The following is a 25,103-nucleotide window of genomic DNA, read 5'->3' as shown; positions in this document are numbered from 1 at the left end:
AGTCATAGACAAATCAGAAGATTCTAAGAGATGTCTAAAACAGACACTTTCAGAAGAAACAGATAAGCGGGGGAGGGGGTTAAAGATAAAAGTGCCCCCTCTGCAATCTTTGTGTAACTCTGAAAGTAAAAGGGAAATCAACCAGCTTTTTTTGTTGGTAATTAATACAGTTCAACATTCTGTATTGCGAAAACCTGAAGATAATGTCTCTTCATCAGTTGATAATTGACTTCCCAGTGGCAACCGGGTCAAAATAAAAGCACAAGGCCTCCTTGAGCCCTAAAATAAAATTTGGATGAATCTCAAGAAGAAGGAAAACCAAAGAATGCATGCTTCCGTCCTATTTAGAATGGGGAACAAAACAGTCACGGGAGGGAGAGGGTAGCAGTGACTTTGGAGGAAGAGAGAAGGGCCAGGGAGAAAGGGGGAGGCAGGATCAGGTATGGGAGGAGACAAATGAGATGTACAGAGGGTCTAGAAATTGAACTGAGGTGTGTAGCAACGAGGGAAGGAGAACTGGGAGTAGCCAACAGAAAGTCCCAGATGCCAGGAAAGCAGTAATCTCCCAGGAACCCATGGGGATGACATTAGCTAAAATACCCCAGAAGAGAGGGAGGGAGAATCTATAGAGACCATATCCAGAGGTTAGGCATGGACCCTCAGTTGAGGGATGGTGTCACCAACCATATCCAAAATTTTAACCCAAAATTACTGTTGTGTAAAGGAAATACAGGGACAAAGAGTGGAGCAGAGACTGAAGGAAAGGCCATCCAAAGACTGCTCCACTTAGGGACCCATCCCACATGCAGACACCAAATCCCAGACACTATTGCTGATGCAAAGAAGTGCTTGTTGACAAGAGGCTGATAGAGCTGTCTCCTGTGAGGCTCTGATAGAGCCTGACTAATACCAGTGCAGATGCATGCAGCCAACTATCAGACTGAGCAGAGGGACCATAATGGAGGAGTTAGAGGAAGGACTGAAGGAGCTGAAGGGGCCTTATCTGGCATCAATGGTAGGGAGGCCCTTGGTCCTGTGAAGGGTTGATGGCCTAGTGTAGGGGAATGAAAGGGTGGTGAGGCAGAAGTGGTTGTGTGGTTGAGGGAGCACCCTCATAGAGGGTGCTATAATAGGATCAAATGCCCTCTTCTGGTGTGTTTGAAGGCAGCTATAGTACTCATATACATAAAATAAATAAGCCTTTAAAAAAAAAAAAAAAGGCCGGCATGGTGTTGCACACCTTTAATCCCAGCATTCGGGAGGCAGAGGAGGGGAATTTCTGAGTTTGAGACCAGCCTGGTCTACAAAGTGAGTTGCAGACTAGCCAGGGCTATACAGAGAAAACCTGTCTCACACCCATCCCCCCCCCCAAAAAAAAGGTATGAAAATTTGGAATGGTTGAAAGAAGGGGGTAAATTTCCATAGAGATACATGAGCTACATTGAACTCAATCCTAAAAAGTTAACTCTATGAGTGTTGAGAATTGGTACAGGCCTGAAACAGAATCAGATGGTGAATTATCAAAGTAAGGAGCATTTTCTTGTGAGTACCATGCGGTATTGAGGAAATTGTGATCTAAAACCATGCAGAGTAAGAAGATGGTTTTGGAAGAGACCTGCATTCTTCCAAAACATCCTGGTAGCACAGCAGATACTGGTAGTCATAGTACTTGCAGGCTTGTGTTGGGGAGTCCCCTCCTAGTTTGGTAGCAGAGACCATCAGACTGCATTAATCTTTTTCTTTTTCAGGAGTCATGTAATCATTTATTTTCATTATACACCAGAGATATAATGAACATATTAAAAAGAAAAAAATGTGTATATACCAACACGTTTTTAATGTGTCTCTGTTTCTGGACTCCTCCATTCAGAAAACAGTAACATCATTTTCATTAAGCTCTGGCTCCTTTTCCATTAACTTAAGCTTAGGTTAAGGAAAACTAAGCTTTTACAATTATGTAACTAATTTTACTCAATACACAGTAATTCATTTTCCAAAGCCTCAATACAGAAGCTAACTTCTTGAAAATGGCTTAACACAAAGGATGTACTTTACAAAGTAAACACTACTCTATGTGTTCTTAACAACTACCTGCTTTGAAAATTTCTCTATGCAAGAATCAGAAGAGATTTACTTCTCTTTTTTATTTTCATTCTTTTTTTTGAGTATGCCTTACAAGATTCTATCTAAACATTGTCAAGTATTATATCTTTAAACACAAGAAAATGATCATCTCCTCTAAGCATTTAATTTCTGCTGTGCCTAATTCTTAAAACTCACAATTGCTACCCATCTAACTTAAAAACTGCACTGTAAGATGCAACAACTTATGGGTGGAAACAACTTAGAGGATCAAGGGAGTGTATACAACAAGGGCTAGAAATGAAAGGTCACAAATGGAAAGGCAGTCCCTTAACAGTGTACACTGCTGTGCCCTAAGTTCAATTATACCCATAAGCACAAAGTGTTAACTTGTCACTTAAGATAAATAACTCAACATCTTAGATTTGCAAAGATATATAATACTTCAAAACATAAAATACATCAGTTTGCATTAACAAGACACACGGAGGCCAAATGAAGTTTTACTTAACAGTTGAATGTCAAGATGCCAATTGTGTTGAGTAATCTTCAGAGAACTTGGAATATAGCATGCTTAGTTTATGTTAGATGTCATCAATGTCTTCATCATCCTCTCCAATATCATCAAACACGATTTCTTCATCATCCCCAGCACCAAATGTGTCCATTTCATTGATTTTGGCATGTTCTGGAAGTTCTCCATAGGCCTTCAGACTTCTTGCTTCATCTAGATTGTACTTTAAGATTATATCAGCCCTGTTATCTTGATAGTCTCGTAGACCAATCAATATAATGTCTGAGGTATTTATCCAAACCTTTTTTCTCAACTTTCCTCTTATGTGGCACAGCCTCCTTACACCATCAAAACACATTGCTTCCAACCATCCACATCCCAGCATTTTGGTCACCTGAGCATACTCTTGCCCATATTCTTTAAACACCAACTCTCTTTTCTCAGATTCATTTTCATTTTTACCTCTGCGCCTGTTTTTGCCTCCTTTGCCTTTATTCTTTGGCATGATGGAAAAGGTAACCACAGGAGTCAAGTGAGGGACTCCTGGCAGACAGTGGCTGAGAGTGGCTGTGACTCAGTTCCAAGAGCTACTACAGTCTTAGGATGGGTGCCAGGAAGTATCTAACAGTGGTAGATCTGAAAGCAACTAAGTATAGAAGATCCACAAGCCACAAAATGTCCCAGAGTACTGGCTTCTGATAGTTAAAAAATAGTACTTCAGCTTCTGGCCTGGTGCTCAGGAAGTTGTAGTCTCCCCAGTAGTGACAAAATGAAGCAGGACTCCTTTACCTTTGCAGTTAATGCATTGACCTTAAAAAAAATTAAATAAGTTTTCGTTTGAAATCTATTTGGGAAATAATTTTTATCAAAATTTCTGCACACAATGATGAATTGTATAGCTTTTAAAAAATTAGATATTCTCTTTATTTACATTTCAAATGTTATCCCCTTTCCTAGTTTCCCCTCCAAAAATCCCCTATTCTCTACCCTCCTGCTGCTCCCTAAGCAACCCACTCCTGCTTACTGGCAAATGCATTCCCCTCTACTGGAGCATAGAACCTTCACAGGACAAAGGGCCTCTCCTCCAATTGATGACTGACTCAGTTATCCTCTACTACATATGCAGCTAGAGCCACGAGTCCTTCCATGTTTTTTCTTTAATTTGTAATTTAGTCCCAGGGAGCTCTGGGGTTACTGGTTAGTTCATATTTCTGTTCCTCCAGGTGGCTGAATTGTATAGCTTAATAAAAAAATTGAAACTATCATTCTGAGGTATGTGGTTCTCTATTTTAAAAAAGCGTTCTAGGGGGCTAGTGAGATGGCTCAGTGGGTAAGAGCACCCGAGTGCTCTTCCAAAGGTCAGGAGTTCAATTCCAGCAACCACATGGTGGCTCACAACCATCCATAACGAGATCTGAAGCCCTCTTCTGGAGTGTCTGAAGACAGCTACAGTGTACTTACATATAATAAATGAATAAATCTTTAAAAAAAATAAAAAATAAAAATAAAAAAGCATTCTAAAACTTAATAGAACACTTAGTAGATTCAGATACCATTTTAATACATTTTTTAACAAGTTTAGAGTACCCAAAATTACAAGTTCATTGGTGTTCAGGCCTTTAATATATCACAAGAACACTCAAAATGTGTACCATTGCACTTTAAATGGACATGCTTGAGCATAATAAAAACAATTTCAGGTCTGGACAGATTGCTCAGTGCATTCTCTTCCCAAAAACCAAACAGTGGTTCACAACCATTTGTAATGGGTACCTGACACCCGCTTTTGGTTCTTGCGTCTAGGACAGGTACAGTATGGTCATAAATATAAATTACTCTTAAAAATTTTTTCAGTTCACAGAAGAATGAAAAATTGAAGAAAGTCACAGGTTGTGTTACTTAGATCCACTTTGGGACACAAAATAACACATGAAAGCAGTTGACACAGGCACATATGACAACTATATGAAGTCCTGGTGCATCCAGTGAAAACAGAAAAGCAAAGGCCAACCAGAAAATTCATCTCCATTTCCTAAGATGTGAGAAAGGCTTAGTAACAAGCCAACCAGCCAGAATACTACAAAACAAATTAACAACAACAACAACATCTCCAGAAACACTGTTGAGTTCATTTTCTGTTGGCCATCTCCTTCTGGGTATGGGGCTTTCCCTTAAGAGTGGTTTTGGACATAGTGAGACCCCCTTGGAGAAAACCAACTTTTCCTTTGGGAGCAGTTACTAGAGATAGTGTCAGGAACCAAACCAGGTCCTCTGCAAGAACAGCCAATGCTCTGAACAACTGAACTATTTCTCCAGTCCCTATTTGCTAGTTTATACAAATGACATTTAAAAACATACAAATGAAAGCTAACTGAAAGCTTTGTGTTCTCCACGCCCAGCCTTTTTGAGACTTTATTTTTGGCCATTGCTATGGTGAGCACAAGACACACTCTACACCCCTGGTATTTTTCTTCTGTGCATCCATTTCAAATTCTACCTTCCCCCTTATAGTCCTATTAATCTATATCACAGTGCCTGAAGAAGACTCCAATATTGGCTACCTCTAACACTTAGCATAACTCACTCTTACTTTTCTGGACAAAGGCTAGGACCACACTAGTAAATATCATCTGTTGGTTCCAGTTTCATTTCTGTGGCTGCTGCTAAAATACTCCAGCAAAGCACAATTTCCAGGAGGAGGGGCTTTTCTGGCTTACAATTCCAGGTTACAACCCACCAAGGGATGTCAAGGCAGATAGTGAAATCCCAAAAGCAAGAGGGACGTGCTTTCTTGCAGAGAAGGAAGGAAGGAAGGAAGGAAGGAAGGAAGGAAGGAAGGAAGGAAGGAAGGAGGCTGGCAGGGAAGGCAACTCATGAAAGACCCCAGCTTCTGAGCAGCATAATCAACATGAAGCGCACAAGAGGTTCTAGACATGGTTGTGGCCAGGTTACCTCTGCTCCGCAGCTTATATCAATCCGCAAAGAAAAATGGAAAATATATGTTCTCCCAGAACTTCCTATAACCAGAACCCAAATCCATGACCTACCTGGTGAGTACCATCTTCTTTGAAGGAAGACTAAGAGCCGTTAGAACGATGATTCTTTCTTTCTGGGATAGGGTTTTTCTGTGTACTCGAGGCTGTCCTGGATCGTTTTCTACAGAACAGATTGGCCTAGGTCGGATGTCCTCTTGCCTATGTCTCCCAAGGTAAAGGCAGCGAGATGAGACTACTGTGTCTCACCCTGGGCAGAGCTTGAGTATATATACAGGTCCACAAAGCCCCGCCTCCATAGTGATGCAACTCTAATCCAACAAGGCCACACCTCCCAATAGTACCACACCCTGATCCAAGCATAATTCAATCACCACACCAAAGAAGCAAAGAAACAAAAGGACACTTCTTAACTGGGCGTGGTAGCCCACGCCTTTAATCCCAGAACACAGGAGTCAGAGGCAGGTGGATATTTGAGTTCGAGGCCAGTCTGGACACTTCTTACTGCCTACTGGTTTTCTCTGGTAATGAGAGACAAAACAGGCTACTGAGGACAAATTTAAAATGATGAATGTGGGAAATCAGAAACACATAGACCAAAACCTGGGATGTAGGGTTGAGAGAAAGGGGTGATGCTGGAGAGTTGGCGCAGTGATTGTTAGCACTGAATGCCCTGGGACGGTCCGGAGTTCAAATCCCAAAAACCACATGGATGCCCACAGCCATCCATAAATAGTTCTGACGCTTCCTTGTGGTGTTTCTAAAGACAGTTCCAGTATAATTAGATATAACAATAAACAAAACCGATCAGAGCAGCAGAGGTCCTGAATTAAAATCCCAGCAACCACATGATGGCTCAAAACGATCAGTACAACTACAGTGTACTCATATACATAAAATAAATGAATTAATTAATCTTTAAAAAAAAAGGGAGCCAGGTGTGAAGGCACACACCTTTAATCCCAGCACTCGGGAGGCAGAGGCAGGCAGATTTCTGAGTTGGAGACCAGCCTGGTCTACAAAGTGAGTTCTAGGCACAACCAGGGCTATACAGAGAAACCCTGTCTCAGAAAACCAAAAAAAAAAAAAAAAAAAAAAAATGTGTTTGGCGTGAGATGGCTGTTTTCTTACAGTCAAGGCTCATTTTCCACAAAGCCATATCATATGGGATGCTTGTATCATGATGATCCCTCATTGTCCTCATAGGACTATGGTTATAAAGAAATCAGCAATTTTACTTACAACACAATTAACAGAGTAGATCTGTAAAGCTGATTTGCTGTCACAGTGGGGAAAGGCTCTTGCTGCCATGCTTGACTACCGGAGTGTTCTCATGGATGAAACAGAATATCTCAGGTTTTTCTCTGACCTTCACAGGGGTGTTTTGGTACTTTGCCAAAACACACAAAAACAAACACCCACACACTCATACACTACATGCAACAAATCTTATTTTAACTCTTAACTTGTCTCTTAAACCCAAAAATATATTATTTTTAAATGACTTATTGCAAGCAATGCTTTCCTTTAGAGTTTAATTAGATATAACAATAAACAAATCCGATAATATTGAGCAGAGGTCCTGAATTAAAATCCCAGCAACTACATGAAGGCTCAAAACGATCAGTACAACTACAGTGTACTCATATACATAAAATAAATGAATTAATTAATCTTTAAAAAAAGAGGAGCCAGGTGTGATGGCACACACCTTTAATCCCAGCACTCATGAGGCAGAGGCAGGCAGATTTCTGAGTTCGAGACAAGCCTGGTCTACAAACTGAGTTCTAGAAAAACCAGGGTTATACAGAGAAACCCTGTCTCAGAAACAACAACAAAAACAAAAAAACAAACAAACAAAAAAGGGTGGTTGGTGTGAGATGGCTGTTTTCTTAAAGTCAAGGCTCATTTTCCACAAAGGCATATCATATGGGATGATTGTATCATGATGATCCCTCATTGTCCTCATAGGACTATGGTTATATAGAGATCAGCAATTTTACTTACAAAACAATTAACAGAGTAGATCTGTAAAGCTGATTTGCTGTCACAGTGGGGAAAGGCTCTTACTGCCATGCTTGACTTCCGGAATATTCTCAGATAGATGGAGAAAACAGACTCTCTCAGGTTGTTCTCTGACCTTCACACAGGTGTTGAGGTACTTTGACAAACACACACAAAAACAAACACCCACACACTCATACACTACATGCAAAAAATCTTATTTTATACTTTTATTATATATATAAAGGTGTTTTGTGTGTATTTCCATCTGTAACCACATGCATGCTTGGTGACCAAGGAGGCTAAAAGAGGGCATTGGACCCCCTGGGTACTGGAGTAGCACATGATTGTCTGCCACCATGTGGGTGGTGGGAATTATTGCTCTTAACTGGTCTCTTAAACCCCCCAAAATATTATTTTTAAATGACTTACTGCAAGCAATGCTTTCCTTTAATTATGTGGGATGTGGATTTGATACCCTAGTGCTAGATTTTCATGAGTGCCCTAGTTCATCTGCCTCTAGAACTTAGCATGTCACCTGAGTTTCAGCCCCTCCTCCCCTGCAACTTACAAAACATACAAAGAACAAACCAAACCTTCAGAAGACCTAACTACTCTCTGTCTCAGTTTTAAACCCTAGAAACTCAAAGTTGTACGGAAGTTGCAGTGAGCTGACAGGGCTGAGGAGGAGGTTGCTCACTCCGTGCAGTACTCACTGCACAAGCAAGAAGACTTGAATTCGATGCAATTCATTTCTGTAAAACTGGTGGATGTATTATCAACAAACCCCAACAGCATAGCTTCAGTGAGATTTTATCAGTTCACTAACATTGGCTCTTGGAAAAGCAGGTTTGACCAACACAGGACACTCAGAACAACAAACACCACATGTGCTAGAGGAAGTTGTAGGTGTTGGCTGGTGGGGCCACGAAGATCCACACAAAGAGAAAGACTGGATTCTCTGCCTGCAAAGATGCAGTCAACAGCAACTTTTGTGGTCTGAATATGCTTGGCCCGGGTGTTGTAGTATTCAGAATTCTGACCTTGTTAGAGTAGATGTGTCACCTTGGTCATGGACTTTTTAAGACCCTCATTCTAGCTGCCTGGAAGTCAGTATTCTGCTGGCAGGTTTCAGATGAAGATATAAAACTTTCAGCTCCTTCTGCCCTTAGCCTGCCTGGATGCTACTATGTTCCTGCCTTAATAGTAATGCACTGAACCTCTGAATATTGAAGTCAGTCCCAATGAAGTGTTACCCTTATAGAAGTTGCCTTGAAAACGGTGTTTGCTCATGGCAGTCAAACCCCATCCAAGTCAGAAGTTGGTACCAGGGAATGGGGCACTGCTGTGAAAGGTCTGAAAATGCTTCTCTTTGGGAGAATGTAGATATGAGGACTTTGGATTTGGAAAGCAGTGGAATGCTTCAAATGGGGCTTACTGGGCTATCTTAGTAGGAATATAGAAGACTCTGTTACTGAGAATGATCTGATATGTGCAGTCCTGGCCCAAGAGATTTCAGTGGAGAAGAACTTCAGTATGTGCCTTAGAGACTTTTTTTTTTGGTAGCATTTTGGTGAACAGTATGGCTACTCTTTTTCCTAGTCTGAAAAGCCAGAATGAGACTAAGACTCAGAAACTCAGATTAATTGCATTGACAAAGGAGGTCTCAGAAATGCTCTTCAAAGACTTTGTTCTCTGCTTATATCTCATGAAGAACATTTGGAATATGCATAAATAGCTTAGAAAGGAAAAGTATAAAATATATAGTATTAAACGGGGGGGGGGGGAGGAGGGGGAGCCACCAGGAAGTGAAATTGAGCTGAATACTGAGTTCAAGGATATTAAATTGAATTAAGGGAGTTGTGACCTTGTGGCAAGATGCGGCACAATGAAATTTAGATCCAGTATGGTGGTGCATTGCTTTAATCCCAGGAGATAAAACCAAGCAGATCTCTGAGGTCAAGGTCAGCCAGAGATAGAGCAAGTTTTATGTGACGAAAAGCTTAAATCCAGGCATGTTTGTACACACCTTTAATCCCAGGAGACAGGCATGTAGATCTCTGAGTCAAGGTCAGTCTTCAGTCCAAGATCCAGGACAGTCAAGCTTAGGCAGGGAAGGAGTTTGACAAGAGAAAGCTGGTGATGTTTTAAGAGAACAAAGGGACCATGTTCCAGCCCCTGCAAGCAGCAGAACTTGTCAGCTTTGGCCATGTGACTCTGGCTCTATATCCAAGAATAGGAGCCTTGAGACAGCTATATCAGGGGTCTCACAAGACACAGCTATATCAGGGTTCTTTCAGCAAACACTTGCTAATGTATGCAATGGAGCCATCATTTGGAGGCTAATTATGGGATGGATCCCTGGATATGGCAGTCTCTAGATGGTCCATCCTTTTGTCTCAGCTCCAAACTTTGTCTCTGTAACTCCTTCCAAGGGTGTTTTGTTCCCAATTCTAAGAATGGACAAAGTGTCCACACTTTGGTCTTTGTTCTTCTTCAGTTTCATGTGTTTTGCAAATTGTACCTTATATACATGGTATACTAAGTTTCTGGGCTAATATCCACTTATCAGTAAGAATATATCATTTGAGTTCTTTTGTGATTATGTTACCTCACTCAGGATGATGCCCTCCAGGTCCATCCATTTCCCTAGGAATTTCATAAACTCATTCTTTTTAATAGCTGAGTAGTACTCCATTGTGTAAATGTACCACATTTTTTGTATCCATTCCTCTGTTGCGGGGCATCTGGGTTCTTTCCAGCTTCTGGCTATTTTAAATAAGGCTGCTATGAACATAGTGGAACATGAGTCCTACTTACTGGTTGGGACATCTTCTGGATATATTCCCAGGAGAGGGATTGCAGGATCCTCCGGTAGTATTATGTCCAATTTTCTGAGGAACTGCCAGACTGATTTCCAGAGTGGTTGTACAAGCTTTCAATCCCACCAACAAGAGGAGTGATCCTCTTTCTCGACATCCTCACCAGCATCTGCTGTCACCTGAATTTTTGATCTTAGCCTTTCTTACTTGTGTGAGATGGAATCACAGTGTTGTTTTGATTTGCATTTCTCTGATGATTAAGGATGCTGAACATTTTTTCAGGTGCTTCTCAGCCATTCGGTATTCCTCAGGTGAGAATTCTTTGTTTAGCTCTGAGCACCATTTTTAATGGGTTAATTTGATTTTCTGGAGTCCACCTTCTTGAGTTCTTTTTATATATTGGATATTAGTCCCCTATCTGACTTAGGATAGGTAAAGACCCTTTCCCAATCTGTTGGTGGCCTTTTTGTCTTATTGACATTGTCTTTTGCCTTGCAGAAGCTTTACAGTTTCATGAGGTCCCATTTGTCAATTCTCAATCTTACAGCGCAAGCCATTGCTGTTCTATTCAGGAAATTTTTCCCCTGTGCCCATATCTTCAAGTCGTTTCCCCACTTTCTCCTCTATAAGTTTCAGTGTCTCTGGTTTTATGTGGAGTTCCTTGATCCACGTAGATTTGACCTTAGTACAAGGAGATAGGAATGGATGAATTCGCATTCTTCTAGATGATAACGACCAGTCATGCAAGCACCATTTGTTGAAAATGCTGTCTTTCTTCCACTGGATGGTTTTAGCTCCCTTGTCGAAAATCAAGTGACCATAGGTGTGTGGGTTCATTTCTGGGTCTTCAATTCTATTCCATTGGTCTACTTGTCTGTCACTATACCAGTACCATGCACTTTTTATCACAATTGCTCTGTCGTAAAGCTTTAGGTCAGGCATGGTGATTCCACCAGAGGTTCTTTTATCCTTGAGAAGAGTTTTTGCTATCCTAGGTTTTTTGTTATTCCAGATAAATTTGGAGATTGCTTTTTCTAATTCCTTGAAGATTTGAGTTGAATTTTGATGGGAATTGCATTGAATCTGTAGATTGCTTTTGGCAAGATAGCCATTTGTACAATGTTGATTCTGCCAATCCATGAGCATGGGAGATCTTTCCATCTTCTGAGATCTTCTTTAATTTCTTTCTTCAGAGACTTGAAGTTCTTATCATACAGATCTTTCACTTCCTTAGTTAGAGTCATGCCAAGATATTTTATATTATTTGTGACTATTGAGAAGGGTGTTGTTTCCCTAATTTCTTTCTCAGCCTATTTATTCTTTGTGTAGAGAAAGACCATTGACTTGTTTGAGTTATTTTATATCCAGCTACTTCACCAAAACTGTTTATCAGGTTTAGGAGTTCTCTGGTAGAATTTTTAGGCTCACTTATATATACTATCATATCGTCTGCAAAAAGTGATATTTTGACTTCATCTTTTCGAATTTGTATCCCCTTGATCTCCTTTTGTTGTCGAATTGCTCTGGCTAGGACTTCAAGTACAATGTTGAATAGGTAGGGAGAAAGTGGTGAGCGTTGTCTAGTCCCTGATTTTAGTGGGATTGCTTTGAGCTTCTCACCATTTACTTTAATGTTGGCTACTGGTTTGCTGTAGATTGCTTTTATCATGTTTAGGTATGGGCCTTGAATTCCTGATCTTTCCAAGACTTTTATCATGAACGGGTGTTGGATCTTGTCGAATGCTATTTCAGCGTCTAAGGAGAAGATCATGTGGTTTTTGTCTTTGAGTTTGTTTATATAATGGATCCCGTTGATGGATTTCTGAATATTAAACCATCCCTGCATCCCTGGAATAAAACCTTGGTCAGGATGGATGATTGTTTTTATGTGTGCTTGGATTCGGTTAGCGAGAATTTTATTGAGTATTTTTGCATCGATATTCATAAGGGAAATTGGTCTGAAGTTCTCTATCTTTGTTGGATCTTTCTTTGGTTTAGGTATCAGAGTAATTGTCGTTTCATAGAATGAGTTGGTTAGAGTAACTTCTACTTCTATTTGGTGGAATAGTTTGTGCAGAACTTGAATTAGATTTTCTTTGAAGGACTGATAGAGCTCTGAACTAAACAAATCTGGTCCTGGGATTTTTTTGGCTGGGAGACTATTAATGACTGCTTCTATTTCTTTAGGGGATATGGGACTGTTTAAATCGTTAATTTGATCCTGATTTAACTTTGGTACCTGGCATCTGTCTAGAAATTCGGCAATTTCGTCCATGTTTGGCAGTTTTGTTGAGTATAGCCTTTGGTAGAAGGATCTGATGGTGTTTTGGATTTCTTCAGGATCTGTTGTGATGTCTCCCTTTTCATTTCTGATTTTGTTAATTAGGATGCTTTCCCTGTGCCTCTAGTGAGTCTAGCTAAGGGTTTATCTATCTTGTTGATTTTCTCAAAGAACCAGCTCCTCGTTTGGTTGATTCTTTGAATAGTTCTTCTTGTTTCCACTTGGTTGATTTCGCCCCTTAGTTTGATTATTTCCTGCTGTCTACTCCTCTTGGGTGAATTTTCTTCCTTTTTATCTAGAGCTTTTAAATGTGTTGTCAAGCTGCTAGTGTGTGCTCTTTCCAGTTTATTTTTGGAGGCATGAGTTTTCCTCTTAGAAATGCTCTCATTGTGTCCCATAAATTTGGGTATGTTGGGGCTTCAGTTTCATTAAACTCTAAAATGCCTTTAATTTCTTTCCTTATTCCTTCCTTGACCAAGGTATCATTGAGAAGAATGTTGTTCGGTTTCCACGTGAATGTTGGTTTTCCATTATTTATGTTGTTATTGAAAATTAGCCTTAGTCCATGGTGATCTGATAGGATGCATGTGACAATTTCAATATTTTTGTATCTGTTGAGGCCTGTTTTGTGACCAATTACATGGTAAATTTTGGAGAAGGTACCATGAGGTGCTGAAAAGAAGGTATATCCTTTTGTTTTAGGATAAAATGTTCTGTAGATAGCTGCTAAATCCATTTCTTTCATAACTTCTGTTCGTTTCACTGTGTCCCTGTTTAGTTTCTGTTTCCATGATCTGTCCATTGATGAAAGTGGTGTGCTGAAGTCTCCCACTATTATTGTGTGAGGTGCAATATGTGCTTTGAGCTTTACTAAATTTTCTTTAATGAATGTGGCTGCCCTTGCATTTGCATCATAGATATTCAGAATTGAGAATTCCTCTTGGAAGATTTTACATTTGATGTGTATGAAGTGTCCCTCCTTGTCTTTTTTGATAACTTTTGGTTAGAAGTTGATTTTATTTGATATTAGAATGGCTACTCCAGCTTGTTTCTTCAGACCATTTGCTTGCAAAATTGTTTTGCAGCCTTTCATTCTGCGGTAGTGTCTATCTTTTTTCCTGAGATGGGTTTCCTGTAAGCAGAAAAATGGTGGCTCCTGTTTGCAAAGCCAGTCTGTTAGTCTATGTCTTTTTATTGGGGAATTGAGTCCATTGATATTAAGAGATATTAAGGGAAAGTAATTGTTGCTTTCTATTATTTTTGTCGTTAGAGTTGGCATTCTGTTCTTGTGGCTATCTTCTTTTTCGTTTGTTGATGGATTACTTTCTTGCTTTTTCTAGGGCTTGGTTTCCGTCCTTGTGGTTTTTTTGGGTTTTTTGTTTTTTGTTTTTTGGGTTTTTTTTTCTGTTATTACCCTTTGAAGGGATGGATTTGTGGAAAGATAATGTGTGAATTTGGTTTTGTCCTGGAATACTTTGGTTTCTCCATCTATGGTAATTGAGAATTTGGCTGGGTATAGTAGCCTGGGCTATTAGATATTTACTGGCACTTTAAGTTAAAAATCTTCCTTCTCATCTACTCCTACTATCTGTAGGTTTGGTGTACTCATTGTGTCCTGGATTTCCTGGATGTTTTGAGTTAGGATCTTTTTGCATTTTACATTTTCTTTGATTGTTGTGCCGATATTCTCTATGGAATCTTCTGCACCTGAGCTCCTCTCTTCCATCCCTTGTATTCTGTTGCTGATGCTCGCATCTGTGATTCCTGATTTCTTTCCTAGGGTTTCTATCTCCAGCATTGCCTCACTTTGAGTTTTCTTTAGTGTGGCTACTTCCCTTTTTAGGTCTAGTATGATTTTGTTCATTTCTGTCACCTGTTTGGATGTGTTTTCCTCTTTTTCTTTAAGGACTTCTACCTGTTTGGTTGTGTTTTCCTGTTTTTTAAGGACTTGTAACTATTTATCAGTGTTCTACATTTCTTTGAGTTATTAAAGTCCTTCTCGATGCCCTCTACCATTATCATGATATATGCTTTTAAATCTGGGTCAAACTTTTCGGGTGTGTTGGGGTGCCCAGGACCATCTGAGGTGGCAGTGCTGGGTTCTGATGATGGTGAGTGGTCTTGGTTTCTGTTAGAAGTTTGCTTTTCGCCACCTGGTAATCTCTGGAGTTAGTTGTTTTAGTTGTCTCTGGTTAGAGCTTATTCCTCTCATGACTCTGTTAGCCTCTATCAGCAGACTTGAGAGATTAGCTCTCTCCTGAGTTTCAGTGGTCAGAGGACTCTCTGCAGGCAAGCTCTCCTCTTGCAGGGAAGGTGGACAGATATCTGGCATTTGGACCTGCCTCCTAGATAAAAGTCCTAAACTGGGCATGTCCCAGAAGCTGTGTAGCTTTGGCCTGTCCCAGAAGCTGTTAGCTTCTGTAGCCCACACTCTCACCTGCACAGACTAGTCTCAGAGGGATCCAGGAACCAAGTTGGCTCCCCCAGGTGCTCTGGCAACCCCCCCTCCCTGGGCGGGACAAACACCTCTCCTCTGGCAAGGAAGGTGCCCAGATGTCTGGAGCCCAAAACAGGGTCTGCCTCAAAAGTTTTGTGGCTCCTCCTTAGCTTCTGTAGTCCACACTCTCACCTGCACAGACTAGTCTTGGAGAGATCCGGGAACAAAGATGGGTCTCCCAAGTGCTTCAGCAAAGCCCTCTCAGGCGGGGCGGACACCTCTCCTCTGGCAGGGAAGGTGCCCAGATATCTGGAGCCTGAAACAGGGTCTGCCTCAGAAGCTGTGTGGCTTCTGCCTGTCTCAGAAGCTTTTAGCTTCTGTAGCCCACACTCTCACCTGCACAGACTAGTCTCGAAGGGTGCTCTCATTTTCTTGCCTGCAGATGAAACCTATCCCCTCATCCCATACTTCTACATATCTAATTCAATTGCTGTAATCTAATTGTACTAGAAATGAATTTCTTTCGCGAACATTGAGCTGTATGGGAAGCCATGATCTTTGTGTCCCATTAATGAGACCTGTTCCTGGCATGAAATGAAATGCACAAATCTAACAATTACCTAATTATGGTGATGAGGAATGAAGAAACCAGACACAGGTACAGAAATGTTGGGAAAGATTAGGATCTGTGGTCTGATAGGGACATACATGCAACCCAAAAAAAAAAGTCAACAGATTTATTGTATGCAGTCAACAGATTGGGCCAGTCTCATAAAATGGTGCTTCTATTGTAACACATTCAAACTACAAGTGCTTGATACTTTCTACAGATGCAACATCCATTCACCAGCTCAGAGGAAGTTATTGACTTTCCTGTGTATCTCAGACTTTTAGGTGATTGACATTTTCATGCTCCATTTAGCAGTGGACATTCACTTAGGATTTCATCAGTCCCCAATACTAAGTTTCTATTTCTCAGTTTCACAATCAAGCTTATAGTAGTTCCACAAAACGGCAACATTGGGTATGCCGATCATAAATGTAGCACCCACCACATTTAGAGCATTTGGTTGTTTGAAAGGAGACACTATGGAGCTGTCTTTTGGCTCTCAGTATATCCAGAAGCTCAGGACAAAAACTTTCTAATCTGTGTGTTAGTATTACACCACTGTCATCATAGCACTCTAGAGGGGCAGGGTAACACTCATAGATCAGCTGACTCAGCAGGGCTGTGTGGTGTAGAAGTTGTTTCAAGAAAGGCAGAGAAACATCATTATCATAGAAAGTGACCTCTCTGAGGTGAGAACATTGGCTTAGGGCAGGCAGCAAGGCACTGAACTGAAAGTCCACTATACAACATGAATCCAATTCCAGGGTTTTCAGGGTATCTCCAACTCTCTCAAGGAGAAAACCAAGAGGCTCAAGGAGTAAATCACATAAATATATATCACTAATATGCAGATGTTTGAGTTCACAAATATTCAGGCAATAGGGCAGGCAATCCAAGTCTGACTGTGAGAGGTCACAGTTACTGATGCAAAGTGTCTCCAAGGGCTTTTTCAGGCACCTGGGTAGAGAAGAAATGCTTGCTTTTTGACAAATGTTGTTGAAAAGGGTCGATATAATTGACAGCTAAGCAGACGGCACTTCTCCCAAACTCATTGTGGCTACACTTTGAGGTCAATTCTAGGATACGGCCTTGTGTTATCTGCTCTCACAACTCACAGTATTCTAGTCTGAGGTCTGTAGTTATCACTATAGGTATGATTCAGGGCATGGCTGGAAAACACAGCAATGGATATATCAGGCCAACATGGTGCATGTAGGAAGAACTACCTACCTCAAACAAAGTTTAACAACTACTAGGGCTGTTGTTAAGAGTTCTCAGAAGTTTTATTCCTCCAAAGGCCATGATCCTGTCTTCATCTTGAAACCCAGTGTTGCATATAGCTCATCTGCTAAACCTGTTTCTGAACTCAAAACCTTTCACACATGAGCGATAAGAGGCATGCTTATGCCTCATCATACATATCTTAGCACACAGCTCATCTACTCAGATATATTATGTTTATAACAGTGCTAGGTTTATTGTGGCCAGATTATCAAGGACTCCCTAGCTTAATAAAACAAAAGAAGAAAAAAGCAAAAGAAAAGTGATGTGTTTTCTCTGGTCTTACTGGACCCTCTCAGTCCTTCCTTACCTGAGGTATTCTTTCAGGTTGCCTTTTATAAAAGGGACATCATTTACATAGAGTTTCTGGAGACAGTGGAGTGTGGGAAGTTGAGAAATCAAGCTGAATATTGTCTCCTCATCAAGCTTTTCAGAATCACCCAAACTGAAGGTACCTATGATGTGATCTAGTGTGAGTGTGAAAAGACTTTTCATCAGTTTCAGGTAGGGATTAAGAAAAGCCAACTCTTCTATGCAGATACATCTTAGGATAAGCTCCTGTATACAGTCTGCGTGTACAGTTTTGAAGATTTCTATCACTGAGGCTTTGGTTAAGCCTTCAATTAGTAGCTTTCTACAGAATAGATGAATAGAATCTTTTCTCTGCTGGGCCCACTGCAACAAGTATGTGGTAGATTCATCAAGTCTGCCCTTCATGCGAAGGACTTCAGTCGTCACCTTCAATTCTTTCTTCACCTCACAGCCAGCACTGTTCTCAATTGGCTGCTTCTCTGTCCTGAAATCTGGTAAGCCTTCACCTTCATGGGATCCAGCCCATATCTTCAAGTCATCTTCTCTCCAATTAATTACTCTGAGTTTGCACCTACTGTGAGAGAAAAGAGTATAATTATCAGAATATAAAAGAAGACACATATTACACTCTGATTCTTTTCACATCTCATACATCAGCTCTTTCTTCCAAAACTTTGCCTTTTCCTTTGCCTAGAATTAAACCCCAAGTGTCACATGCTCAGTAAATGCATAACATTCTTTGCAAGAGGGGCATCTTTAGCCCTGTCTTCCTTCCCTTGATTCCAGGCTCCTTAATCACAAGCACTTGTACCTTTGAGGGATGCAGGAAAGACCCATTTCTCACTGGCTGTCTACTCTTCTTCTGTATTCTGCATTAGCCATTATTTGCCCAGAGAGCTGAGACAGAGCTTAAAACCCTACACCCTATAAGCTTCTATACCCAGTCAAGAACAATGTTGAATGTGGGGCAAAGAGAAAATTGAAGATCAGAAGTCTTTGATCCATGGTTGGCTAAATATTCTCTGTCTCTAGTTGCTTCTTCTCAGCACTCAGAAAACCATCCTCCAATACCAGTTGCTTTTGCCTACCTGGTTTGAACCTTTTGTGCAAGCAGTATATCTAGTCCCTCAAGCATAGCCTTCAAAGTCTCCAGGTTGCAATTATTTATCTGCTTTCCTAAAGAAAGGTATGGGAAGGGCCACACAGGTATCATGGCCTTCAAGATCCCTATATATCCATCAGTGAAGGCCTCCTCAAAAATTACTGGGAACAGACTCTGGGGCAGGTCCGTGAGAGCAGAAATGGCCAAGGCCTCATCCCTCAGTAGACTCTGAATTGCCAGGTTCTGGAGGGTGGGTGGGGAATAGCATTCCTCTGTGACTTCTTCTAAAGAATCATCCTAGGGAAGCAGGTAAAAAATACACCATTAATGACAAGAAATTTAGGGAGCCCTTCTGCCCACACAGGGAAGTGTGAGGGCTAGATCACTACCGATGAGGATAGAGAACTCAGTTTACCAATTTGATCACCTTCGATTTTCTTTGTTTTTAGAGACAGGGTCTTTATAGAACTACCTGTATTCTGAGCAGTCTTGCAATTTGCTTTATAGACCACACTGGCCTAGACCTCAGTGAGACTTGCCTGCCTGGGCCTCCAAATTGCTAAGATTATATGTGCGTTCCACCACTGCTCAGAAGATGCCACCATAATATATCCAAACCAGAACTGCTTGGTCTGCCCTTTGCTGGTTTTAAAGCCACAATTCTCTCTGGTGATATGAAAATTCTCCCATGTATCCTAGTTCCCAAAGGCCACATCCAAGTTTAGCCACAGTTTGGATGAATACATCCCACTGGGAAGGAATCCCCAGGAACTCTGAAGGCTCAGGCAGTTGTTTGATGATAAATAGACTATGCTTACATTTCTAGGCCTTCAAAGAAAGCAAAGGAAAACAGTTTCCAAACTTCCACAATCCCTATTCAGCTACACTGCATAGAACATGTCTTTGAAATTCCTATCAATAATTATTGACATTAATCTTTGATTATTACTCATGATGGCCTTTTGGAGAAGGTGTTGGGGAAGCTCCAAGCTTGAGTAATGCAAGCTACAGAGCTAAAGAGAGTAGGAAAAACTACACTACTATAATTAAACTTTCAGTAGTCATTGGCACAGTATGTAACTCTTTAGCAAGAATCCAGAAAGAATAAATGATGAAGTAGAGTTTAAAATTCACATGCTGAAGCCAGGAGGTTCACAAGTTCAATGCCATAATTTGTACCTTCTACAGCACCATAACAGCTTTTCTGAGACCTGCAAAAACTAATTAAAGACCAAAAATGTAAGAAAAAGGAGTGGAAATTTTAATTTCAGGTGATATTCAGATTTTTCATTAGAATACTAAATAAAAATAGGCAGGATTGTTTCTGAAAATTTGAACATATCCTGGATTCCTTGAAAAGAATAAACCATGTATCAATCAGCACATGAAAATACCTTGTTTTTTATCTGGTTTTTTTTGTTTTGTTTTGTTTTGTTTTACTTCTTTCAGACTTGTTCTTATCCATGGCTGTTTTGAAACTTACTTTATAAATTTGGCTGGTATCAAGCATAGATACCATTTACTTTCTGCCTTCCTGTTGGAGTAAAGTGAGGGTATGAGAGGATAGGAGCGACAAAGGCTATGATTAGGATATAATGTCTATTAAATACACACACACACTTATATGTATATACATGTACATATACATACACAATATACACCCAAACATATTTGTATATATGTGTATGCATAAACATGGATATGTATGTATACACACACACACACACACACACACACACACACACATATATATATATATATATATATATATATATATATATATGCATGTTTCTTCTTCTTGCAAGTTTGAGAACACCCTGAGTTCCATAAAATTAGAGACTATTTATCAGTGAGAAGCAAATACCATTTGCTTGGTTTGCCTTATTTTTTAATTATGTATTGCTTTATTTCTTTAATGAATAGGAATATACTCTTCCTGTCTTCAGACAGCTACATAGAGGGCATGTGATCCCGTAGATAGTTGGGAGCCACCATATAGTTAATGGGAATTGAACACAGTACATCTGGAAGAATACTTAATGTTCTTAACCACTGAACTATCTCTTGAACCCCTTGTTTTGGTTTTAGAGACTAATTTAATACATAGCTGTTTTGACATTCACAGCCTCCCTCTCCATTCCTGTTACTGAGATTAAAAGCACACCAAAAAATGCCAGTCTTAAAGTCACATAAAGATCAGTAGTGAAGGGACTTGTCTAACTCATATCTTACATTCCAGGCAAAAGTGCTTTGATTTCAAGATCACCCTGACATTCTTAGTGAGACTGTTCAAAAGACAAAAACAAATCTATATAAAAAAATATCCCACAGAAATGACAATGAACCAATTAATAATTGGAAGTAATTGAGAACACACTTTTAAGGCCTGCCATTTTTTTCTTTTTAATTATATTCAAATCATTGCCCCCCTCCCATAGTTTTATAAAATTCCTCATCTTCCTTGTCTCCAAAAGGGTAGTCCCATTCCCGTAGAGCTTCAAGTCTCTCTAGGATTATTCTCACCTTCTCCCACAGAAGCTGGATCAGGCAATCCTCTGCTATACATGTGCCTGGGCTTCGGACAAGCCTATATATGCTGCCTGGTTGGGTAGCTCAGTCTCTGGGAGCTCCCAGTTGTCAAAGAAAGGTGAAGCTGGTGGTGTTCATATAGGGTCATTCTCCCCTTCAGCTTCTTCAATCCTTCTCCTAATTCAACCATAGTAAAATCTTGAATGGTCAAAAATCACTTAAAGAAATATTCAAAGTCCTTGGTCATCAGTTAAATGCAATTCAAAATGACCTTGAGATTCCACCTTACAACAATCAGAATAGCTATGATCAAAAACTCTGGTGACTGCACATGCTGGTGAGGGTGTGGAGAAAGGAACACTCCTCCATTGCTGGTAGGATTGCAAACTGGTGCAGCCACTCAGGTAATCAATCTTGTGGTTCCTCAGAAAATTGGAAACATCTCTACCTGACAAGCTAGCTATACCACCCTGGGGCGTATACTCAAAAGACATCCCACCATACTACAAGGACACATGCTCCACTATGTTCAAAACTTTCTAATTTGTAATATCCAGAAGCTGGAAACAACCCAGATAGCCCTCAACCAAAGAATGGATACAGAAAATGTGATTCATTTACACAATGGAATACTATTGCACTGTTAAAAATCAGGACACTATGAATTTTGCAGGCAAATGGTGGAACTAGGAAATATCATCCTGAGTTAGGTAACTTACTCTCAAAATGACATGCATGGTATGTACTAACCAAAAATGGATATTAGCCAAAAATACAGAATATCTAGGATTGAGGTCAAGCAATCTTGCCTAGAAATAACTGATCTCAAAAAAAAAAAAAAAAAAAAAAAAAAAAAAAAAAAAAAAACCCAGCAAGTAACACAGTATATAAACAAAATTTCAAGTGAGAACAAGGCTAGACTAGGTTACATGAGATGAGGTATCCTGATGGAGCTGAGGTACTTACCTGATCTGGACAATGGAGACAGATCACCATATTCGGGCAAGGGAAAGCTGTGACTCCAGGCTCCAAGAGACCTAATCTATACTTCCTCTCCTTGCTATGAATCATTATATACCTTTCAGCTGAACCCTCCCTTTGTAGCCACACCCTCCCAGCTAAAGTCAGCCTCTGGTTCAACAATTGAGTCTCCATCCACCTGCTCATTTTCAGATTTAAATAGTGTCTGCAAATTAGACCAGATCTGTACACAGGAAGAATCTAAGACCAGACCCATAGTCAAGAATTGATTTACTGAAGACGAGTGGTTATGCCTGATGCCCTTACTCACATTACTTGCAAAGCCAAGTTAAGTGGATCTCTGAGTTCAAGACTCTGCTGGTTTGTGTATGTATGGCCAATGCCTCACCTTGTAGAAGTTGAAGTAGCATTGTGGGTGTAGACTTTAATCCCCTTTTCCTAGCTTCTTGGGAGCCCTTATTCTGTTAGCAGCATCTGGAGTTCAAGGCTGACCCTGATGATTTGTCAGTCCTCAGCTGTGCTAACTTGAGAAGACTGAAGTGGGAGGATGCCAAACAGATCAGCTTAATTTCACCTTCAGCTACGCAGTAAACTTGAGGAGAGTCTAAGATAATGGTCATCATCTCTTCTAATTGTATGTACATCCAAACCAAAATAAAGAACGTTCACTACAAGGGAAAAGATGGTCTTCATTTTCCAGAAGGGAATGGTGTTAGAGAAAGGATCATCCAGTCTACAGTGTCTGCTACATTCTTTAGGACTGCGGTTCCAGACACCTCTTCCTCTCTATATATGTCTGTCTGTCCGTCTGTCTGTCTGCCTGCCTGTCCCCATCACCCCTTGTTGCAGCCAGCCAGCGGCTCACATGTCTGGGTTCTAGTCTGGAAGGCATTTTGGAAACCTGGAAGAGAAGAGGGGGCTAGGTGGTGTGAGAGAGATGGAACCAAGACAACCATCTGATCAAGGTTCAATTTTACTATTCCCAACACTGGGTTATGAAGCAGGGGAAGGGGCCCATTCCTGCCAAATTATCCCTGGAGTCCAGTTTCAGGTGACCACGTTTTTGGCTCAGGAATAGCTAGGTGGCAGGCAGCAGCAGTGGGAGTGGCAGAATGATAGGGCTGCAAGCTCCACCCAGATGCTCTCTTCATACTAGCAGTGAAACTTGATCAGCCAGGTTTCAGGCTGAGGGGAATGGGGGAGGTTACAACCCCTGCTGCACTTAAATTAAAGACAGGGGTGGGCTAGAAGGTGGCTGCTGCCCTGAAAAAAAAAAAAGAACAAAAGAAACGTATTACCTGCCTCCCACCCCAAACCATGTTTCAATTCCTTTCCAACTAGGCAATAAAACAGAACTGTGAGTTCTGACCCCAGTGGATATAAAAGTGTCACTATCTGTGTTGTAATAAGATCTAAGCCCACTTTCTGTTTTCCTGTGATTCATTTCCCTCATATGCCCTCTTAAGAGAGTAAAGGTTGTATATCCAGGCACTGAACATGGCCTGACAGTCTCTTTCTTTGTGAATGAAAACTTATTTCCAACAACTGCAAATGCATCTCAGGCTTCATCTCTAGTACAATTTAATTTGTAGGCTTATTGGTTTTGTCAGGGTCCACCTCCCTCTGCCTCTTGAGGGCTGGGGTTAAAGGCATGCAACACTGTGCACACCTCCAGGGTCAGTTTCTATGGAAATAGCATTGATATGCTCATTCTGAAGGAATTCCTCTACCACAGCACCAAGCTAAGGAGGTGATTCTGCAGTTGTACTCTGCCCACTTGAAGATGCAATGATAACTTGTGTTGAGGCTTTCTAGAACAGGTTCCCTGCATTTTTCTTTATTCCAGGATATATTATAGACTCTAAGCATACCAGAAAGTAAATGCTATCTTCATCTTACTTGACTCTTCAGAGAACTCAGTCTATACCTTGGGAAGAGACACTGCTTTTAAGCATAACATGGCAGATGCATGACAAATATATTTATCTCTGTCTACAAGGTCAGAATATGTATATTCCAGGCTCAGTATAACCTCCCATACCACACAGCACACATGTGAAGGGCCACGAGGAAAACACTACTCACTTGTTATCTCACACACCTGAGAATTGTTACTCTGTAACCCACTCTTCCAGGTTGACCCTTCTGGTAAATACTATTTCATAGATCTCAAGGGTACCTAAATTTTATGCATCCATCCCCAAGGACCACAGAGAAAGATATCTCCACAGATACAAAGTTCTAGATCAATCTTCTCTTACTAGGAGTAAGAGCAAATTGTTGGAGGAGCCGGAGCACAGAGCTGAGACTGGGATATCAGGAGCACAGAGTTATGATTTAGACCACCCCTTGGACAACAAAGATGCTTATCACTGGGCTGAGGATCTGACTGATGCCCAGTGGTCTTGCTCTTGACCCCTCACTTCAGAGATAGTGACTCTGAGCACATTTGATGCCCCAAATGCTTAATGCCTCCATCTCCAGCTCAGTTATGGGGGAAAGGCATAAACTCTCATTCCTGGGCTAGGCTGTGTTATTTCTACAGCCCTGTTTTTTACTGCATTTTTAAAATTCGTTCAATACTTTATTTTCTTTATTAAAATAACTTATGAGTACATGGCTGTGTTTGTGTGCAAGTATGTGCAGGTACTCACAGAAACCAGAAGGGGCTTCAGATTCCCTGTAACTGGAGTTAAAGATGGTTATGATCTACATTATATGGGTGCTAGAACCCCAACTCAGGATCTGTGCATGCCTCTGTCTCTCAACACCTGACCTTAACACAGGTTCTCTGTATTCTCAGGAAACTCTTCCCAATAAATTTCACCTAATGATGTTGCTCTCTTCTTAATCACCACCAGTTTCTCCCCTCTAGCTGACCAGCATCAATTATCCCAGCAAAGCCAAAGTTTCACTTTAGTGATTATGGTAGCAAGTTAGATACAGGTGATTCTTCAGCTTCAGGTAACCAGGACCAGAGATATCTCAATTCAAAATTGCAAATAGCCCTGATAAAGTCATTAAATTTCCCTCTAAAATTTCACTGGACTGAGAATTTTAACATTCTCATCTTTTCTTTAAGATCCTTTAGAATTTCCCACTAAGCTATCAACACTCAATGACTTTTATATCCCAAAGTTCCAAAGTCAATGCAA

The 25,103-nt window shown here is 40.6% G+C and overlaps 2 protein-coding genes across 4 annotated transcripts; both read right to left on the bottom strand.

Annotated features, from left to right (window-relative positions):
- Positions 1–2,412: 2,412 nt before the first annotated feature.
- Positions 2,413–6,904, bottom strand: Gm4027 (predicted gene 4027). Of its 2 annotated transcripts, XM_011243969.1 has the most exons (3): positions 6,832–6,904; positions 5,644–5,790; positions 2,413–3,406 (listed from the first exon to the last, which is right to left on the bottom strand). In XM_011243969.1, the coding sequence occupies exon 3, from the start codon at positions 3,099–3,101 to the stop codon at positions 2,667–2,669; it is 435 nt and encodes a 144-aa protein (XP_011242271.1). In that variant the 5' UTR covers positions 3,102–3,406; positions 5,644–5,790; positions 6,832–6,904; the 3' UTR covers positions 2,413–2,666. The 2 variants fall into 2 exon arrangements, with proteins under 2 accessions (XP_011242271.1, NP_001171035.1); NM_001177564.1 differs by lacking the exon at positions 6,832–6,904 and having other exon boundaries at positions 2,558–3,406; positions 5,644–5,792.
- Positions 6,905–15,855: 8,951 nt separating this feature from the next.
- On the bottom strand, positions 15,856–22,036 carry Oog1 (oogenesin 1). Of its 2 annotated transcripts, XM_006515619.2 has the most exons (5): positions 21,934–21,997; positions 20,962–21,144; positions 18,425–18,735; positions 17,335–17,910; positions 15,857–16,700 (listed from the first exon to the last, which is right to left on the bottom strand). In XM_006515619.2, exons 3-5 carry the CDS (start codon positions 18,547–18,549, stop codon positions 16,127–16,129), a joined length of 1,275 nt encoding a protein of 424 aa, XP_006515682.1. In that variant the 5' UTR covers positions 18,550–18,735; positions 20,962–21,144; positions 21,934–21,997; the 3' UTR covers positions 15,857–16,126. The 2 variants fall into 2 exon arrangements, with proteins under 2 accessions (NP_848772.3, XP_006515682.1); NM_178657.5 differs by lacking the exon at positions 20,962–21,144 and having other exon boundaries at positions 15,856–16,700; positions 21,934–22,036.
- Between the last annotated feature and the right edge of the window lie 3,067 nt (positions 22,037–25,103).

The sequence above is a fragment of the Mus musculus genome, chromosome 12 (genome assembly GCF_000001635.26).
Source record: "Mus musculus strain C57BL/6J chromosome 12, GRCm38.p6 C57BL/6J".
NCBI lineage: Eukaryota > Metazoa > Chordata > Mammalia > Rodentia > Muridae > Mus > Mus musculus.
This window is presented reverse-complemented; position numbering and strand designations above follow the sequence as displayed.

Bases quoted from the DNA above. Each gene is read 5' to 3' on its own strand.
- Oog1 (NM_178657.5), bottom strand. From the start codon at position 21,963: ATGGTGATCTGTCTCCATTGTCCAGATCAG. The intron at 17,911-18,424 runs GTAGGCAAAAGC...TTTCTCTCACAG, and splicing joins GCACAAAAGGTTCAAACCAG to TAGGTGCAAACTCAGAGTAA. The intron at 16,701-17,334 runs GTAAGGAAGGAC...TTCTCTACCCAG, and splicing joins AACCTGAAAGAATACCTCAG to GTGCCTGAAAAAGCCCTTGG.
- Gm4027 (XM_011243969.1), bottom strand. From the start codon at position 3,101: ATGCCAAAGAATAAAGGCAAAGGAGGCAAAAACAGGCGCAGAGGTAAA.